The sequence below is a fragment of the Callospermophilus lateralis genome, chromosome 8 (assembly GCF_048772815.1).
Source record: "Callospermophilus lateralis isolate mCalLat2 chromosome 8, mCalLat2.hap1, whole genome shotgun sequence".
NCBI classification, from domain to species: domain Eukaryota; kingdom Metazoa; phylum Chordata; class Mammalia; order Rodentia; family Sciuridae; genus Callospermophilus; species Callospermophilus lateralis.
The window spans coordinates 41139420-41161259 of NC_135312.1; the positions used below are offsets into that span (position 1 = coordinate 41139420).

At 33.8% G+C, this 21840-nt stretch overlaps 1 protein-coding gene across 5 annotated transcripts in view; it reads right to left on the reverse strand.

Annotated features, from left to right (window-relative positions):
- The window catches only part of Clock (clock circadian regulator), a 114226-nt gene that overhangs the window by 13023 nt on the left and 79363 nt on the right, over positions 1 to 21840 (reverse strand). For 4 of the 5 annotated variants that reach the window (XM_076865262.2, XM_076865260.2, XM_076865261.2 and 1 more), the window contains 10 exons: positions 20109 to 20191; positions 19799 to 19905; positions 18869 to 19016; positions 18215 to 18290; positions 12534 to 12675; positions 11527 to 11627; positions 10909 to 10998; positions 4963 to 5115; positions 3997 to 4206; positions 3085 to 3290 (listed from right to left, as the gene is read on the reverse strand). In XM_076865262.2, coding sequence (XP_076721377.2) covers positions 3085 to 3290; positions 3997 to 4206; positions 4963 to 5115; positions 10909 to 10998; positions 11527 to 11627; positions 12534 to 12675; positions 18215 to 18290; positions 18869 to 19016; positions 19799 to 19905; positions 20109 to 20191 — 1316 coding nt within the window. The remainder of the gene's footprint in view (positions 1 to 3084; positions 3291 to 3996; positions 4207 to 4962; positions 5116 to 10908; positions 10999 to 11526; positions 11628 to 12533; positions 12676 to 18214; positions 18291 to 18868; positions 19017 to 19798; positions 19906 to 20108; positions 20192 to 21840) is intronic. The other variant, XM_076865264.2, reaches the window with a different exon arrangement.

The following is a 21840-nucleotide window of genomic DNA, read 5'->3' on the forward strand; positions in this document are numbered from 1 at the left end:
TATAAACTATTTAAAGTAGGTACAAATATTAAGCTTAGTACACATGTACTTTATTTATATATTCACAGACAAAATAAATTTACTTTTATTTATTTACTTATTTGTTTTATGGTGCCAGAAATCAAACCTAGGGTGTTGTACATGCTAGGCAAACATTATACCTCTGAGCTAAAACCCTATCCCCTAAAATAAATTTAGTTTGTGTCCATGCCAGATCTTGTAAATAAAATACTGTATTTTATATACATCAGGGCCAAACACTTGAATGCAACAAACAAAAAACAACAAAGAAACAAAACAGAATTTTTAAAAATTCTGTATAAGAAAGCTCAAAGAAACAACATGAACAAAGTATGTTTAATCACAGAAGAGCTAAGTGCCAATTTCTCTGTAATCTTAAACAAAATTAATACCTGAAATGCAATGAGTCACTTTTAAAGATAATACTTTATCTATCTCATCCCAAGACATTCTTTAATCTACTTATGCTCAACCACACTCTGTGGCTTTGTATATACTGTTTCCTCTGCCTAGAATTCCTCCTTGAATTCCCTGCCACAGGCAAACTCAAGGCCAAGCTCTTTAAGACAGGCCAATTATCTCCTGTGGTGAAGCTTTCCTGACCACTCCTCCCTTCACCTGCCTGCCTCAATTCATAAAACTGCTCACTTCTTCCCTTCTAAAAGCCTACTAAGTATTCATTACACCAAATAATATGACTTGTTTCCCTTTCTATAACTTTTTAAAAATATTTTTTAGTCATACATGACAGCAGAATGTATTCTGACATATAATACATACATGGAATGTACATACATCAATCATATTGTCTATTCTATTCTGCTGCCCTTCCTATCCCCACTACTTCTCCCCTCCTCTCCCATCCTTTCTCTCTATCCAATCTAATGTGACACACTTTTTTTTTTCTTTTTCTCATTACAACATCATATATGTATTCAATGAGGTTCTCCTTCCATCTTCCATGCAACTCCCCTTCTCGTTCTTTTCCCCTCCCATCTCTCTTCCCTATTTAGTGGGAGTCTTCTTCTCATGCTCTTCCTCCCTATCCCATTTTGAGTCATCCCTCCTTATATCAGAGAAGACATTCGGCATTTGTTTTTTAGGGATTGGCTAACTTCACTTAGCATAATCTGCTCTAGTGCCATCTATTTGCCTGCAAATGCCATGATCTTGTTATTTTTTAGTGCTGAGTAATATTCCATTGTGTATAAATGCCACATTTTTTAAATCCATTCATCTATTGAAGGGCATCTAGGTTGGTTCCACATTCTAGCTATTGTGAATTGTGCTGGTATAAACATTGATGTAGCTGTGTCCCTGTAGTATGCTCTTTTTAGGTCTTTTGGGTATAGTCCGAGAAGGGGAATAACTGGGTCAAATGGTGGTTCCATTTCCAGCTTTCCAAGGAATCTCCACACTGCTTTCCAAATTGGCTGTACCAATTTGCAGTCCACCAGCAATGCATGAGTGTACCTTTTTCCCCCGCATCCTCGCCAGCACTTATTGTTGTTTGACTTCATAATGGCTGCCATTCTTATTGGAGTGAGATGGTATCTTCCTTTCTATTACTTTTACTACTCTGGTCCCTCAAGGGACAGGACTATGCCATATACAAATATGGTAGGCTTCATATGTCTGCTGAAATGTTTTCCTCTCCTCAAGAAACAGATATGTATGTACAAAGAGTTGCTAAACTGCACCCTCTAAAATGTATGTCAGCATTCAAATTTAATGTCTTTCCACTCAGGCTTTAAAATTAGTCCTCTGACTACAGGTGTAGCTCATAGTAAAGTACATGCAAGGCTCCGGGCTGAATCCCCAGCAACCTAAACAAAAATCAGTTCTCTGAATTTCATTGGAGCACATTTATAAGACTTCCTCTTCAGGATGTGAGAGCTAAAAGTTGAAACTTTTTTTAAGTTGAGGGAAATAAGCTTCAAAGAGAAGTAATAAGTTCTCTGTTTTCACTGTCTAGTAGTAATCTTGCAGCTTCTTTCCTATGGAAACTATTAACATGATTTTAATAAAATTATGCTTAATAATACAGAAAACTGTATATAAAAGAACATTTGAAATAAAAAATAAAAGCATTTAAAATTGCAAAGATCCTATAGTTTTTATTTAAAAAGATAGCTTCCCAGTATAAAAACAGAAACAGATTTTTCAAAGAAATGCTAAGCCAGCTATTTGAACTTCTCACTAAAATAAGTCTTAGACTGTTGTTTGTCTAGAACAGCACACAGAAACTTCCTGTAATTTATATGTTTATTCAATGGAACTTTGAAACCAGACACCCAGGTCCAAAGCCTCCTCACTGACTTAACCAGTGACAGGCCCTTGTCTAAATTATTAAAAATTCACTTTTTCTTGGGAAAGAAGATCTGAACATACATTTTAAAAAAATGAAATAATATATTTTGAGCACTTAAATACTTTAGAAGCTACCCTAACCACTGTTACTACATGAAAACTCTCTAACATCTATATCTTAAAGATTAATATCACATAGCCCTTGTACAACAATGAGCTGCAGAATTTGGATTCTGTAATATGTGGTAACTCTTTTTTTTTGGGGGGGGGTATTGGGGATTGAACCCAGGGGCACTTAACCACTGAGCCACATCCCCAGAACTTTTTTGTACAGGGTCTCACTGAGTTACTTAAGGCCTTGCTAAGTTGCTAAAGCTTGCAATCCTCCTGCCTCAGCCTCTGGAGCCGCTGGGATTATACGTGAGCAGCATAATGCCTGGGTTAATAACTCATGTTTAGAGAACAAACAAAATTTGGTACTCTTTTATTATAAAACCTTTAAACAATGGATATATCTTTAATTTCAAATTTAAGAACCATGGCTTCAATGAGCAACAAACTAAAATCATGTTTTAAAAAAATCAACTTATCAGATATTTTTGTTTTGTGTTTTATAGTGCTAGGATTGAACCCAGGGCCTTGTGCATATTAGGCAAGCACTCTACCACTGAGCTATGTCCTTAGTCCCAAATCACTGCTTTAAATTAAATCAATTTACAACTCTGAAAATAACAAATGAGGTATGACAACTACCTTATCTGTCTGTCCTGAGTGAATGTAGTTACTGCAGCACTCTGGGTACTGTTCTGTGGCATACTGGATGGAATCTGGACCATGCTTCCAGCTGCAGGCTGAGAAATCACCATAGTATTATACAGTGGGGCTGTAAGAGTGCTCTGCGTCTGACTGGGAAGAGATGTTTGCTGACTGTGCCCACTCAGTACACTTTGTTGATTCTGCTAGAAAAGAGAAGGTTTTACAGAAAGATTAGCTGAGCAAAGTTATTTGGGATGTATGCTTCTACTAGTCACTGTTTTAACAACTAACCTAACAGTGTGTGGCAGGACATATTACTCTGAAAGAGATCTAATTACAAAGGAATGACTGGTAGTAACAATGAATTAGTCTTGACTTCCCTGTTAGAAGGTAAGCTATAACTTTAAAAGGAGTGTGATCCTAACAGTGATGAGAGAAAACATACATGAATGAGTGACTGATGGTTAGGTATATTTATTCATTTTTCATTTTATATTTTTCATCTATAGTCACAAATATACACTAGATACCAGAATTTTATGGAATGTTAGTTAAACCACCACTGATCTCAACAGTCTATTATGTACATGTGAGATATGAGAACATGTTTCCTGATCAATCTCCTTCGCAAAATTTTAACATATGGTAGTAGTCTGTAAGTTATAAGAAAATTGTATAATTAGGCTAGATCCTTAAACAGATCATAAAATTTTTTAAATGTCAAAACAGAGAAAATATTTAACATGAACATAATTTTGTACAAAATATTTTAGTGATCATCTCAGTATTTTGTGTTCTAATTACTATTACATTTTAAAAGACGGCGTAAGATAGGACTTTATTTTCGTTTTAACATTAGTTCATACTTCAATTACTCAACATTCCATTTCCCGTTGTACTTGACATTACCTGAGTAGATGTACTCTGTAAAGTCTGTTGTTGTATCATGTGCGGACTTGTACCAATATGTCCAGTATTCATTCCACTTTGAATTTGGTTAGTAGAAACAACCTGGCCTTGCATATTTACAGGTGTGAGTTGCGGGATGTTAGATGAATTTCCAGAAGTAAGCTGAACAGAACCAAAGTTCAACCCAGGGTTTGACTGCTGCAAAAACATCTGTGAAAATAAAAGATTACATTTAAATGAGCTTTTTTTCTTTTTTTGGTGGGGGGGGGGCAGTGATGGTGCTGGGAATTAAAGACAAATGATAGCAAACAAAGTTTCAAACCAAGTTTAAAAGACAATAAGTAACAACATCATAAATCATTTTGATTGATCAAAAATAATTATTGAATAAAATGTGAAATTTCACATTCATAATTCCAGTCATCCTAACCTATTGTGTTTCCAATTGTAGTGTTAACTCAGTGCCACTCAAAGGTCTGTGGACTGGTGGCTTTGTATCATCCATCATTTAAAATTTATGAAATTAGGCAGAAATAATTCATTTAAAGTTTTCCTTTACCAAAGTTCTAGTCACCTAGAATAGTCCTGTTGGTTGGACAAGTAAGACAAATATGTAACATACCTATTGGTATTTACTATTACTTACAAATTCTGCACCTTAAAGCTTCTTTAAAAAAATGTAACTTTTCTATTAAGGATGTAAATACTAAAATTTGTATTTCAGTAATCTGGAAAGACAAAGATGCTGGTGGAAATATCCTTAGGAATGAATATCTTTGGAGAAAGTAAATATAATCATATTGATCATGTAATTTATGGGTATTTACGGAATGGAGTCTGGGAAATGCATCTTCTTTTCATTAAGAAAAGCCAGTTTCCTAGCAAAACAAAATGTGAATGGCACACTTTCTTTGCACTCAAAAAAAAAAAAAACAAAAAACAAAACAAAAAAAAACATTAACTTGCCTGCAGCCCTTGACCATGGACCATTTGAAGTTGTTCTTGAATTTTCCTTAGTTCTTCTTGTTGCCTATGAATATTTGCCTCTATCATCCGTGTCCGTTGCTCCAACTGGTCTTTCAGATGCTGCATGGCTCCTAGCTGTGCTGAAAACTGAAACTGAAGTACCACGTGTGGAAAAAAGTATAAAATATTTTAGAAATACTTGCTTCTTTTAATTGTGCAATGTGAAAAATAAGCAGTATACCATGAATTAGGAATGTTATGTCAGTTATCATGTATTGCCTCTCAACTTCTAATCTGCCATCTTTGCTTTGTGACATGGGACCTAGGACTTTCTCCTTTCCTGGCATGTAAACATTAGCCATGTCAGCAGATGGTCCTAGAGGGCAATGCAAACAAAGGTGCTTATTTTCCTGCTTCTGGTGCTTTTCCTTCGTGTTCGTATATCAGTGGTGCCAGTGGAAGGCTTTTCAGTGAGTCTCAACAGCATCTCAGCAAGTCTCAATGATACCTTAGTGGGCTGTAAGTTTCCCAAAGCAGTTGACTTCCTGCTCTCCAGACCTCCTTTGTGCAGCTATTTGAACTTTTCCATCACCCAGTGGCTATAGCCATGCCTCCCCAAAATGAGATATGACTCTCAGCCTGGCATAGGGGAAGAGATGTTTGGTCAGTTAGTGGGAATCCTTCAAGTCTGTCTTTCTTGTGTGCTTTCCCTGACATCTAGTTAGTGGCTGCTGTCTACATCTCCTATTCCTGTATTCTTCAGATTTTCTTAGTTACTAGTTAATACTTTTAAAAAATATTATCCCTGTTCAAATTTCTGGTTTGCTTTTGACTTCTGAGTGGATCTTGAATGTTTACAAGTATACCTGGAGTTAGAAGACCGGAGTTCAAATGGTGGCTCAGTACTTACTAGAACAAATTACTTTTTATGTTTGTGTCTATTCTTCACCATGTGGAAATGGAGCCTATACCTAGAATTCATTCATATCAAATTCTGTCATTCCTACAATGTCCTTTTACTTGCATTATCAGTAGAGATACCTAGAGTGACAAAAATCTGATAGATAACTAATATTACTATTTTCACTCATGTTTTTAACTGATACTGTCATCAGACAAGTTTAAAGCAGGCTTTTAAAGACTAAGCAATTATGAATAAATGCATGTATTATGTAGGAAAACAAAGTTACTCTACTTCCAGGGCTTTCAATCTTATTTCTCTATGATTTACACTTAAGTAATAAACAGTGCCTGTTTTCTACTGCTTGTAATTTAGCCACATTTGATAATTCACCTCTTAAGTCAACATAGTCTCATTTGATTATTTCCATGAATATTCAGTACATGATATAGTATAAGGGCAGAAAAAAATTTCAAGTTACTGAAAATCTATTTTAAAATATTCTCCTACAGTGAACTGTATGGTTTACCCCATGCTTTTTTATCCTATCTTCAAAAGTTTGTATTAAGGATACCGAAAACTACTTTCCAAAGTATACAAACTTGACTTCTGAAGATGACAAACAACAGACCATATTATATATACATTAGATTCTACTAGGTTTGAGAAAATATTACAAATTTAGTACCACAACTGCTTCATGTCTTCTTTATATTAGTCAAAATATGTTGTACTTATATTATCGAACATATTTTAACTAATGTTATTTGAACCTGTAGGTGAACATTATGTTGTCACCATTTAATGGACTTCTATTAAGTACATAAAAGAAAATAGAAACAAACATAAAACAAAGGATAACAGGAAATACAATTATAGAACAAAAAGACAAAGTATTGGAGCTTTATTAGTGAATGAAATGTGAAATTTGAATGCTTACTAGTATGTTTGACATAGTACATTACTTATTGCATAAAAATATCCCTATGTTATGAAATGCTTGGGCTGTGGATATAGCTCACTAGGTAGAATGCTAGTCTGTAAGTACTTGAAAACAAATAGCATTTTTTAAATTTTTATTTGTTCTTTTTAGTTATACATGACAGTATAATCTATTCTGATACATTCATGCAAACATGGAATATACCTTATTTAATTAGGATCTCAGTCTTGTGAATGTACACAGTGTTAGGATTCACTGTGGTATATTCATATATGTAGACAGGAAAGTTACATCATATTCATTCCACTGTCTTTCCTATTCCTATCTTCCCTCCTTTCCCTTCATGCCTCTTTGTCTAATCTACTGAATTTCTATTCTACCTGCCTCACTTCTCTTGTGGGCTAGCATCCACACATCAGAGAGAACATTCAACCTTTGGTTTTGAGGGGACTGGCTAATTTCATTTAGCTGACAGTCTCCAGTTCCATCCACTGGTTGGCTAATGTCATAAAGTCAGTCTTCTTTATGGTTGGGAAATATTCCATTGTGTATAGATAACACATTTTCTTTATCCATTCATCTACTGAAGGGCACCTAGGTTGGTTCCATAGCTTAGCTATTGTGAATTGAGGTGCTATAAATATTCATGCAGCTGCATCACTATAGTATGCTGATTTCAAATCCTTTGGATATATATCGAGGATTGGTATATATCAAATATATACCAATTGGTATATATCAAATATATACCTGGGTCAAATGGTGGTTTCATTCCTAATTTTTTGAGGAATCTTTATACACCGCTTTACATAGTGGTTACTCTAATTTGCAGTCCCAGCAGCAATATATCAGTTACCCTTTCCCCCACATTTATTGTTACTTGAATTCTTAATAACTGCCATTCTGGCTGGAGTGAGGTGAAACCTCAGTGTAGTTTTAATCTGCATTTCCCCAGTAGTTAGAAATATTGAATGGGGAAGTTAGTTCCTAAGCTGACAATGTTGGAGTGCTGGGCCTATACTTTCTTCTAGTAGATGCAAGGTTTCTGGTCTAATATCGAGGTCTTTGATCCACTTTTGAGTTGAGTGCAGGATGAGACGGGTTAAATTTCCTTCTATTATATATGGATTTTCAGTTTCCTAGCACCATTTGTTGAAGAGATTCTCTTTACTCCAACGTGTGTATGTGTGTGTGTGTGTGTGTTTTGGTGGTAGTTTTGTCTAGTATAAGATAACTATATTTATGTGGGTTTGTTTCTCTGTCTTCTATTCTATTCCATTGATCTTCACACCTCTTTTGGTGCCAATACTATGCTGCTTTTGTTACTGTAGCTCTATGGTATAATTTAAGGTCTGGTATGACTGCTTTAGCTATTCTGAGCTTCTTATTTTTCCAAATGAATTTCGTGACTGCTTTTTCTAGTTATATGAAAAATATCATTGGAATTTTAATAGGCACTGCATTAAATTTGTATGGCACTTTTGGTCGTATGGCCATTTTGACAATGTTAATTCTACCTATCTAAGAACACAGGAGATCTTTCCCTCTTTCTAAGGTCTTCTTTAATTTCTTTAGTTCTGTAGTTTTCATTGTAGAGGTCTTTCACCTCTTTTGTTAGGCTGATTCCCTAGTATTTTTTTTTTTTTTAGGCTTGTGAAAGGGGTAGTTTTCCTATTTTCTCTTTTAGCTGATTATCATTGGTGTATAGGAATGATTTATGGGTGTTAATTCTGTATACTGCTACTATGCTGAATTCATTTTGAGTTGTAGAACTTTTCTGGTGGAGTTTTTTGGGTACTAAATATAGGATCATGTTGCCAGCAAACAGGGATAATTTAAGCTCTTCTTTTCCTATTCATATCCCTTTAATTTCATTCTTTTGCCTGATTGTTCTGGCTAGAGTTTTCAGGACTATGCTAAATAAAAGTAGTGAAAGAGGGCATATATGTCTTGTTCCAGTTATTAGAGGGAATGCTTTCAGTGTTTCTCCATTTAGAATGATGTTGGCCTTGAGTTTAAAAATATAGCTTTTATAATGTTAATGTTCCTACTATTCCTAATTTTTCTAGAGTAATGAACATGAATGGATGCTGTGTCAAATGCTTCTTCTGTGGTTCTTGTCTTTAAGTCTCTTTATGTGGTGAATTACGTTTATTAATTGCTGTATGTTGAACCAACCTTGTATTCCTGGGATGACACCTACTTGATCCTGGTGCACTATTATCTTTTTAATGTGTTTTTTTAAATGAGATTTACCAGTATTTTATAAGAATTTTTGCATCTATGTTCATCAGGCATATAGGTCTGAAGTTTTCTTTCCTTGATGTGACACTGTCTGGTTTTGATAGCAGGGTGATACTAGCTTCATAGAATGAGTTTGGAAGGGTTCCCTCCTTTTCTATTTCATGGAATAATTTGAAGAACACTGGTGTTGGTTCTTCTTTCAAGGTCTGGTAGAACTTGGCTGAGACTCCATCCAGTCCTGGGCTTCTCTTTGCTGGTAGGCTTTTCATGGTGTTTTCAATTCCATTACTTAAAGTTTTAAAAGTTTCTATGTACTCCTGGTTTGATATGGGTAGGTCATATGTCTCTAAAAATCTGTCGATGACTTCAAGATTTTCTAATTAACTGGAGTATAAATTTTCAAAACAGTATCTGTTATCCTTTATATTTTTGTAGTGTTTGTGGTGATATTTCCTTTTTCATCACAAATTTTAATAATGAGTTTCCCCCTCTTTCTTTTGGTTAGTTTGACTAAGTTTATTTTTTTCAAAGAACCAACTTTTTGTTTTGTTGATTTTTAAAATTTCACTTTCATTGATTTCAGCTCTGATGTTAATTATTTCCTGTCTTCTACTGATTTTCATGTTGATTTGTTCTTTTTTTCTAGGACCTTAGATATAATGTTATGTTATTTATTTGGTGTCTTTCTATTCTTTAATGAATGAGCTCAATGCTATGAACTTTCCTCGTAGAACTGCCTTCATAATGTCCCAGAGATTTTGATATATTGTATCACTATTCTCATTTACCTCTATGTATTTTTTCATTTCACCCTTGATTTCTTCTGCTATCTATTCATCCTTCAATATTGTACTACTTAGTCTCCAGGTACTAGAATAGCTTCTGGCAAATAGAATTTGAGGACTAAATCGTAATACCTAACAAAACATTGATGTTATAAAGTCCTTATATGATAACATATTATTAGAAATCAGAATTATAAAAATATTTAATGACAAACAAGTCTTAAGATTTTATATTTATTACTATTAAGAAGTATTCTTAACATATCTGAGGCACTGAACAAGTTATAAATCACAAGTTAAAATGTTAAGATCAAAAGTAACAGCATCACTTTTGGAATCACCCTTGTCTTGCTTATTTATAGACCTTCTTTGGGTTGTGGGCCAGACAACAATTCTCCTAGAAAGGTTTTCTTCACTTCTTCAGGCTGCATTAAGGGTCTATATGATGTACAGAGACTATATAATAGTATCATAATTAACTTTTTTCGCTTTAGATGCAATAGCCTTTTAGTAAAGCTAATATAAATATTGTCAACACCTACAATTCCTGCTACACCCAGGAAATCAATAAATATCCTATATTTGAACACAAAAACTAAAATATGCATAAAGTTACTCAATTCTTCCAACATCCATAGGAAGAACAAAATGAACTGTTACACTTCACCTTTAATAACTTCATGTCTTTAGTATTTTTCAACAGAGGAAATGGTGTTTTAGTATATTAAATAGTACACTTCTTTGTTGTACAAGACTGCCATGCATCTCAAAAGACACCTGACACCTCTGGCCCATGTCTACTAAGGGCTTGTGGTATTCCATAATCATTGTATCAAACAAAAATGTCCTTAGACACTCTAAATGCCCCTAGTTAAGATTCATTGCACCTATAAGTGTAAATAAATAAATATGCATGTGTACTTACATAGATATGTATATATATATACACACACACATAATAGTTATATTTTATTTATTTTAAATATATGTAAAACTATTTATAAACTTAATCATATTTACCTAAAACCAATTTATCATTTGTAAATACTCAACTAAAAAAAAACAAAAAATACCTGGGACATGCCTTGTGGAATTGGTAAATTTGCAGCTTGCGACATCACTGGCTGTGTTAATGATGGACCAACAGACTGGGAATTTATGGACTAGAAGCAAAATAAAAAATATCACTGAAGTGACACTCGTTCTCAAATATGAGTACTTCCACCAGAAATATACACACGATATACTGATCACTGGAACTTACAATATGCCTCATATTTTTGTAAATTGAGTACAGGTATGTCTCCCTCTCTACACTGGAAAAGCCTTTTCCCTATTTATTTTGTGTCTTCCAAGGCACTGCCGTAGTACCATGCATGAGGTCTCAGAAGTTGGCTGGACTTAACAATAGGTGATTGGCATCTGAATGTAGATATAAAATTGTTCTTAATTATCAGCTGTTCACAACTGGGAAAAAACAAAAAACAAAACAAAACAAAAAACAACAACAAAAAAAAAAACCCCTAACATTTTACCTGAAAAATAACAAAAATGACTTATATGTATGGTAACCACTTCAAAAATTAAAGAAAAATCTTGAGTGTCATATACCAACTACTTTTCCTGAACATTTAGATAACTTTCCCTTTTAATTAATCTTTATTCAAAAGTGTATTAACTATAGAGCTTACCTGGCTACTAAATGATGACCTCCTTTGAGCTATCTTTTCATGAGCTGGTAAATGTTGTCTGGGAGGAGTGCTAGTATCTGTTGGGATCTTTGTTGGTGTTGCTGAAGTTAGTCAATAAAAGCAGAATAGCATTAATATTTAAAAATACAGTTTTCAAAGATCAATCTCAAAATGTACTTCAGTGAATAAAAACTTTTTTTAGTTGGTTTTCTAAATCAATAAAAGTAAAGTCCATGACTATGAAATTCATTTAAATTGCTTCTATCTTCTTTAAAGATAAAAAAAAAAAACATGAAATTGAAAAAATTTCAATCTAAAAATAGTTACTAGTCATTCCCTGAAAAGGGACTGATTCTAGGACTCCCTGTGGATACCAACATCTGTGAAGCTCAAAAGTTCCTGACACAAAATGGTGTAGTATTTGCACATAACCTATGCACATCCTTGTAAGTTCTTTAAATCTTCTCTAGATTACTTATAATACCTAATACAAATACTATGTAAATACTTGATATATTCTATTACTTAGGAATAAGGAAAATAAAAAGAAGTCTGTACATTTTCAATACAGATACAATTTTTTTTGAACCATTTTCTATGTGCACTTGGTTGAATCTACAGCACAGAACTATTGATATGGAGGGCCAACTGTAACATAAGGACAATTAAGCATATCTTCATAAAGAAAAAACACTGCAAAATTTTTTTAAAAAACAAATTTAAAGAACATTTGCTGGCTTTTACAGTAAGAATAGTTTTGTTTTATTTTTGAGGGATGATTAAAAATTTAACAATAACAACATTATAACCTACATGTTTTATAGGCCACTTGATGATCTTAATTCTTTGCTAACAGTGAGCACTGCACCTCTTACTCACTGGAAAGGTTAATATACCTCAAAATTATGAAAATAAATTATAATTTTAGAGAAGCATTTGACAAATAACCTTTAACACAAACAGTTTAGTAGTACTCCCTTTAATGGAAGTTTAAGTTAAGTACTCACAGGAAGGGTCTGAGACTGCTGTATGAGATGATTTTCTTGAACTCCGGGAGGAGGCAGAAGGGGTTGGACTGTGATCAAATCTTTCCAATGCTTCCTTGAGACTGACTGTGTTTATGCGATTATCAGACCCAGAATCTTGGCTCTAAGGAAACAAAGAAATGTTTTCTTGAGGTTCAGTTTAGAAATCTCAAATTAGAAATACTGCTTACTAACAAAAAAATAAAAATAAAAAAATTCATTTTTTTACCTGTAAGACAAAACTACCTATGTAATATATAGTAGGTAAAAAAAATGATAAATTTTGACTCAGGAGACTAAAGGTAGGAAGATCGCAAGTTCAAGGCCAGTCTCAGCAATTTAGGAGGCCCTAAACAACTTAAGTGAGAATCTGTCTAAAAATAAAAAGGGATGGGGATATAGCTCAATGGTAAAAGGCCCCTAAGTTTAATCACCAGTACCCCCCCCAATAATAATAATAATAATTATTATTATTATTTAGTGGGGGCAACTGGAGATTAAACCCAGGGGCCCTTTACCATTGAACTATTTATTTTTCTATTTTAAGGTCCTAGAACTTTTTGTTTACTCATTATTTATTATTTATTTATTTTTTATTTTAAGGTTCTACTTTAGGGTCCTAGAACTTGTGTTCTTCTTCCTCATCCTTCCCTAGTAGCTGGCATTACAGGTGTGTGCCACCATACCTGGCTTGAGAACTTATTTTGTAAAGCATGAAAGTTTTGGCTTCATTCTCTATTCAAGGAAACAGCAAAAAGACAGAAGTTGGACTACACCTTACCATATATCATATACAAAAATTAGAATGAATCAAAGACCTAAACATTGAGAGCTGAAATTATGAAACTCTTGAAGAAAACATTGAGGAAAGGTTTCATGATATTGGATTTGCCAATAAAATGACTTTTACCAAAGTTAAATGCATCAAATGATACTATGAAAAGAGTAAAGAGCTCCCATAAATAAACAATGAAAAACAAATGACTCAATTAAAAAATGGGCAAAGCACAAAATAAATACTTCTCCAAAGAAGATTCACAAATGGTTAATAAGCATGTGAGAAGGTGTTCAGCCTCACTAATCAGGGAAATGTGAATTAAAATCACAATGAGATATCACTTTACACCCATTAAAATGGCCACTATAAAAAAAAAAGAAAGAAAGAAAATACCCAGTGTTAGCAAGAATGCAAAAAATCTAAATTCCTGTGCCTTGATGGCATAGTCACTAGGGAAAACAGTGTGGCACTTCCTCAAAATTGAAAAAAAAGAATTACTGTATGACCCAGCAATTCTCCAAAAGAAATGAAAGAACTCAAACAGTTATTTGTACATGTATGCTCACGGTAACATTAATCACAATGATTAAAAGGTAACAGCAATCTATAAGCAAAATATGGTATGTACATACAATGAAATATTACCCAGCTTTAAAAGGAAAGGGAATTCTGACACATGCTACAACATAATCAACTCAGACTACATTATGGCAAATGAAAAAAGCCAGGACAAAAGGACAAATATTATATGATTCTACTCATATGCAGTAATTAGAGAAGTCAAGCTAAAAAAAAAATACTAAGTAAAATGTTGGCTGACAGGAGAATGAGAAGTTGTTTAATGGGTTTGGAGTTTGGAAAGATAAAGAAGTTCTGGGCATGGATGGTAGTGATAACTGTATAACAGTGGGAATATATGTAACTACACCAACTGTACCCTTTCAATGGCAATTTTATGTTGTTTCTTATCACATTAAGAAAGAAAAAAAAGATAGTGATAACATTTTACTTTATATTCAAAATACTGTAATGACCTTTGGAACTCAGCATTTGATGGCTCAAAATCTTTACTCCAATTCTGATCTTTCTCCAAAATTTCAATATCCATAAGGAAGAATCATCCAATATCCTCTCTTTATCCTACTTCTTAGCTTTGTACTCATCTCTAGTAATTTTTTCCCTTCCCCTACCTTCCATCCCTCGGTCTCTGCCTGGACATCAACACTGTAGCACCTCTAAGAAAACAAATTAAAATACCACTTTAAGTCATACTCTTTTATTCTTCTAGTTCAATTGCTCAAAGGTTCCTCTAGGAACAAGTGCAGTCTGACTAAAGGATCATGAACTTCAGATGGATACCCAATACTAGGTAGTAGCATTATTTACGTTGGGCTCACTTTCCTACCCTTCACAATTATTCCATGCCTTTTCTTTTCTTTTTTTTTTAATTAGTTGTTCAAAACATTACATAGCTCTTGACATATCATGTTACATACATTTGATTCAAGTGGGTTATGAACTCCCATTTTTCCCCCGTATACAGATTGCAGAATCACATCAGTTACACATCCACGTTTTTACATACTAATGTCTGTTGTATTCACTGCTCTTAAATCTGTCTCCCTATACCAGCCCTGCCTTATACAGATAAGAACAATAATCTTGCCACCATCAAAAATATAAACTTATCTGCTAATATAGGATGTATATACAGTACACCTATCTTCTTTTCCTCTAAATTATAATAGAGCAAAGTGTCCTATCAAAAACTCTCATATGCAGCAGTAAAAAAGAAGTAAATACCTATTCTTACTGCAGGAGAGCACAATATATATATGTACACATATATACAAATCTGTATAAACCCATGCACACATACACAAATAGTATGATCTCAAAGTTACTTGTGCTTAGGGGAAAAAAACAGGAGTGATATCACCCAATGCTTTGTTTCCTCTACCGTAACTACTATTCATTCAGTCCTTCATTCTATTTGTCTCCTACTTTCACTGCTTCCTAGCCTTCTAAACCTCCCGCTTGCATTAAGCGTCTACAATTTTTTTTTTTTTGAGAGAGAGAGAGAGAGAGAGAGACAGAGAGAGACAGAGAGAGAGAGAGAGAGAGAGAGAGAGAATATTAATATTTATTTATTTTTTTTAGTTTTCGGCGGACACAACATCTTTGTTTGTATGTGGTGTTGAGGATCGAACCCGGGCCGCACGCATGCTAGGCGAGCACGCTACCACTTGAGCCATATCCCCAGCACCAAGTGTCTACAATTTTAAAAATGCTCTGTATTCTCAACCTCAGCTCTGAACATTCCTTCACAGGCTTGCTCTAACTAAAACCCATACTGCCCCAGAGGACACTACTTTCCTTGTAGTTTTCTTCAGCAGTGTCTATTCTATCTCTCACAACTCTCAGACCACAGCTCTACAAAAGTCCTTCTACTGATGGTTCCAGACCACTTCCCCTTCCTTCTTTCCCCAAACTCACAACTCTGAAACTAACATTAAATCATATGCTATAATTCACTGTCTCTTACAGTTATGTACAGACCCCATGGTCACTTCACAGCAGTTAAATTTTAGAATCTGGCTCAGTATTCCCCTCATTAACTATTAATCCCAAGGTTATTCATAGAAACATTCAATACCACAACCTCTCTCTTCCTTATTGTACTCTCCTCCAAAGATCTCCTCTTCCACCAGTCCTCATCCACTGATTCTTACAGTCATATCCTAGAGTCATTTTCAATAAGAATAAACCTTCCCATAATCTCAGTTTCAATCATCTTTTTCTCTGACCACAATTCCCATATTTCCTACTCATTCCTTTTAGTATCTCAATTCCAATAATCCTTTGGCTTAAATGGAACCAACAATATATGTATTCAACCATATTTTCACAATCACATTCTCTCTTTTTGTGTCTTCTCTCTTTATCCAGCTTAAATCCATGGCTAATTGTTTATAACCATGTATGTATCTTTAATTTCTTAGTTCCTATATCCCTTAATCACACTTGCTTGGCAAAATTCTCAGTGTTGGTTAAACCCATTTTTTTTTTTTTTTTTACTTCTCCCATATCTGCTCCTACAGAGCTGAACATGGCAGAAGAAACACAATATGATTATTTTTTCATATCAAATAAATGACCAAGAACTGCTAGTGGCTTTTATTCTGCCTGCCAAGCAGACTATAATTTCCTAGAATAGTCACTTTTCCATTTGCCTACACAACCATTTAACACTTTCACTTCCCTTCTCAAACCTCCAAAAACTCCTGTCCTTACTTGACTCTTGGCTGATAACTCTTGGTACCTATTTACTGAGAGTACTGCTATAAGCTCTCACTACTATACCTATCCATTTAACAGCTGGGTTTAACCAGCACTGAGATTTTGCCAAGGATTTGTGATAAAGGGTGACAGGTGCTAGGGAGCTGAAGATACATGCATGGTTACAATAATTAACCATAAATTTAAGCTGGATATAGACAGAAGACATAAAGTGAGAGTGTAACTGTGAAAATGAGATAGTCACGTATTTATCCTTCTTCATGTTGCTATAAATCAGGGATCAATCAATTATTTCTGTAACATTTACTGGTTCTTTCAGAGAGTCAATCTCTTAGGTTCTGTGGGCCATAGAATATGTCACAACTATTTAGTTCTGCTATTGCAGTACAAATAGAGCCACAGACACTTTATAAATGAATGTGTGTCGTTACGTTATTTATGAACACTAGAATATGAATTTGATTTACTTTTCATGTGTCATAAAGCATTATTATTCTTTTGATTTTCTTTCAACCGCTTAAACATGTAAAAATATTTGTAGTTTGTGGGTATTACATTCAGAGAGCCAGATTTGGCCTCAGGCCTCAGGCTGCCAACTCTTGCTATGGTCAAATAATCTGTCCCCCTAGCTAAACATGATCTTTCCACTTGTGTTCTAGATCTCACCTTCTCTTACCTAATCAAAACACTGCTCAACTTTTCTTGCTCTACCAGATCATTCTCTTAGTATACAAACATGCTATTATTTCTCTCATCTTAAAAAGCAAAAACTTTTTAAGTACAATTGCCTGGTACTTTCTCTTCCTGTACTTTCTTGCATGCTTGCTCAGATGGAAAGGGTCACCTGGAAAGGAAATGAAGGTGGCCTCTGTCCATCAAGGAACTAAAGCCCTTAGTCCAACAGCCCATGAGGAACAACTGGGCCAACAACCACTAAGTGAGGTGGAAATGAACAGTGCCTGAGTGGAACTTTGAGAGGACTTTAGACTTCTGATGGATCCTCAAGTGGAAGCCCCAGCTAAACTGTGCCTGGATTCCTGATGCACATGATCTAAGAGATAGTAAATGTGTGTTGTTTTATATCACTAAGTTCTGGAGAAACCATTACATAGCAACGGAGAAGTAATATACTATACTTCAACACGAGCAAAAGAAAGAAACCAAAGTTCAATTTCTGACTATAATTTCTCAGTCATGTATCATGAAGGGCAGGTTCAACCCTCTCCTTTAAATCTGAGTTCAGTGGTTCCAAGAAGTAAATCCAAGGAGTAAATCACACACCATAATTCATATGAAGAATCAAGCTAAAGTCCAGCACATCAAAGGTAACTAATAATAGTAGTTTTAATCTGAGATTAGATGTCTATCCTTATTATTGCTAAATGGTAAGATCTTCAATTTTTTTTAGAAGTAAATGAAATTTTAAAATGTTAAATGAAAAATGAAAGTAAACAGTAAAGTATAATCATACTGTCATACTTGAGAAAAGGATGTATTTGAGACGCAATTTTCCTACTGATTGAGTTTGAGTTTCAATGGCAAGAAATTAGGTAATTATATTTTTAAAAGACTATAAGAAACATACTTTGTCAGCAGCTGTCTCAGGAAGAGACTCTTCAATGCCAAGTTCTCGTCTTCTTTCAGCCCTAACTTCTGCATAACTATAAATTGAAAAAATCAAATTTTAGTGTTTGTTCATTCATTAAGATATTGCAGAGTTGCAACCATTCAATATTTGTTATGTGCTTCACTTAAATTCTTCACTAATTCTAGACTCTTTTCTATGTACTACACAAACCTAAAACACATCCACAGGGTACTCTTAATTCAATTTGCATTTTTCTAGGTATATGAAAATTTTATATGCTACTATAAATAATCTCTGACAACACAGTATGTATATTAAGAGGAACTAAAAAATGAAAGAATATGCTCTTTCCAGTTTTCCAGTTGCATAACTGACTTTGGTACATAAGTGATAGTATGAATTCTACGGTAAAGCACAGAACTTATGTCAAGCATTATATATCTACTACTTATATGACATTCCTAAAATGCATGTAAGAAAATTTAATAATATATTAAAAAAATATTACTTTGTAGTTTGACACATTAAAACATTAAGGTTAAGTTACCTGTGATTTAGAAACTTATATACTATGTCAGGCATAAAAATTACATTGCCAAAATTGTTAAAGAATGTTATCATAATTCAAAAGTTCTTTGAAAGAATTATTACCTTACTACAGTGTGAGTACAAACAATAAACTCTGGCCTTGAATTCCACTGATGATAAGTGATATAATAATGAGTTTGAAGCCAAATCCACTGTTGCCCTTTGGTCAGGAACCTATAATAACACGATTTGCCTTTTCCATATTGCATTACTGAAAAAGAAAATAAAAATATTTTCTTTGATTCATACTTAGTTATGAAGAATCTGGTTTTTTTAAATCAAAAACTATCATTTACATTTAAATGATACATATAGTTCTTCTACATATAGTTCATTCTACATATAGTTCTTCTCTTGGTTTTTCAAAAAATATATACACCAATGATAGGAAAATGCAATTCTTTAGGGCTGGTTTAAGTTCTCAAGTAATTTTCACATCTTCTATACTGTCAAACTTTGAAGCCAGTCATTGCTGATCTTATATACTTTTCACATACAATAAAAGTTCCAAATATTCAAGGATTCAACTGCTGATTTCCTTCTATATTTACTAAGGGTAGCAACAGGAAGTAATCACATCAGACCTTCTTTTTCCCATAGACACTCTCAAGTACAGTATCTCTGAGGCATTTATTTTGTAACCCTTAACTAACCAAAAGCAAAATAACATCACTGTTTGAAGTAATTGTTATTCCCAACACATGCTCTGCAGGTTTTGAGTTCTGAAGTCTTTAACAGATGGTAAGCAAAGTGTGTGTGGTTTTTGTGGTTAATTTGAGAAACTTTGTCTTTTTAAAATACTAGATTCAGCTTTATATGGATAATCAATCAAGTAGGAATCAGATCAAATTTAAACTAAACTTGTTTCTATTTTATATACTTACAAAAAATTACAGCAAATCTACATTTTACTACCTTTCATTAATGGGACAAGATTTCTCTTTATATGATTTTAAAAAGTTAACCTTACCAGAAATATTAAAATTTACTTACAGTGTTCGTGACATTTTGCCAGATTTTCTAGGTCATCCACATGATAGTAATCATAGCCTGATGTTCCCAAAACTTCAAATGGCAAATATCCTATTATTGGTGGTGCCCTAAGTTGAAAAACAATAACATTATAAGTACCCCACAAGAAACATTTTAACCAGATATTAATTTGGGGAGCTTTTTTTTTAAAATGGAAAATGGATTTGAAAATCCTGATTAGAAAAAAAGTTTGTCCTTAAAATCCATTAGTCAAGAATAATGTAACATAACTATTACCTTTTTTATAAAGTTTAAAAATGAAGTTAATTACCTGTGATCAAGAAATAGAAACTTCCATTCTAAACTATGTCTAGATGTAAACTCTTCATTGGGTTCTTCAACAGTACACATTTCCTACAAATAAATCGATAATTAAAATTCAGAAATATTTCCCTGTGTTCTTAGAAGAATCCTAAATATTATTAGATATAAAAGTCACTGTTAGATGACTTTTCCCTAAATAAATTTTTAACAAATTTAATTTTTTAGTACTAAAATGTGATAAGCTAGAGATACAGCTCAGTGGTCAAGTGCAAGCCTAGGAAGGCCAGCATTTGAACACCTTTGAAAAAAATTAATATATTAAAAAATATATTTTCTTTTGGTAAGTTTGAACCCAGAGGTGCTTTACCACTGAGCCATATCCCCAGCCCTTTTTATTTTTTATTTTGAGACAGGGTCTCCTACTAAATTGTTTAGGGCTTTGCTAAGTTGCTGAAGCTAGCCTCAAACTTGCAATCCTCCTGCCTCAGCCTTCCAAATCACTGGAATTATAGGAGTATATTACCACACCCTGCTTTGATAACAACTTTAAATGGAGCAATAAATGATACTAAACGCAGACTGTAGAGTTATTGCTTCAGACTTCTCTCCTGAGTTACTGTTCTATATTTCTCTTCAGATAGCCCCATACACCTCAAACAGTATGCCCCCAAAATGAACTAATTGTACAGTTGTACAATTTTCCAACTAATTGATGGACACTTACCTGTGCAGTGCCAAAGTCTAGAAATCTGATTTTCATAACGTACTCTTTCATTTTTTCCTTTTAGCATCCAAGTGGCCACTACTAATCTTCTCAATTTCACCTTTTAACATTCTTTTAAAAAAATCTATATCCCATCCATTTTCTATGGCTTAGTTTAGATCATCACCATCAGTGATATCTTACTATGCTAACATCTAACTAAACAGCCTCTCTGTCCTTCAATCTGTCTTCTATTCTGGGGTCACAATTACTCTACTAATACTCAAATATGCTTATGTAACTTTCTTGCCTAAAAATCTTCTGTGGGTCCTCATACTGAAATTTCTTCAGCATGGAGAAAAAACAGAAATAAGTTTCATTTCTTGCTTTTGCTTACTTTTCTAGCCATACTTCCTACTATCCTATTTTCTCCAATATATGAACCCTAGACTCTGGTCACACTAGCTAATATATTATAAACTTCCTCTGTACCCTTAAATAACCTCCTGCAGCACAATGTTAATATAGTCAAGGAGCTGGGCTCTGAAAGAAAAAGAATCAAGACTCCAGTTCTGACATTTAATAGAGACTTTGGGGAAGAAACTTAACTTCTCTAAGCCTCAGTTTCCTTATATACAAAATAGGGACTATAACAGCATGTATTTCAGGGCTGTTATAAGAATTACATGATAATGCATGTAAAAAAGTATAGCATGCAATAAGTGCTCAAACACTAGCTATTGTTATTACTTCCTAAGATCAAAACAAACAGAACAAGACTTATTTTGGATCTTCTAATTGCTAACTCAGTACTTAGTGTCCTACACCATGTGTCTCTCAAATCTTGTCCTGGTTTCTTCATTCCAGCCACTAAGTGGTTGAGCTAACCCATTTCCTTATTTGTCTGCTTGCTGGGCCCAGGAAATAAAAATAAATTACTTAAATTTGAAAATGTAAAAGGTAAATTATATGCAATAAAAACCACTTACACATTTCAAAAGAAAATTTCAAAAACAATCTTTAAAAAATTACCTAG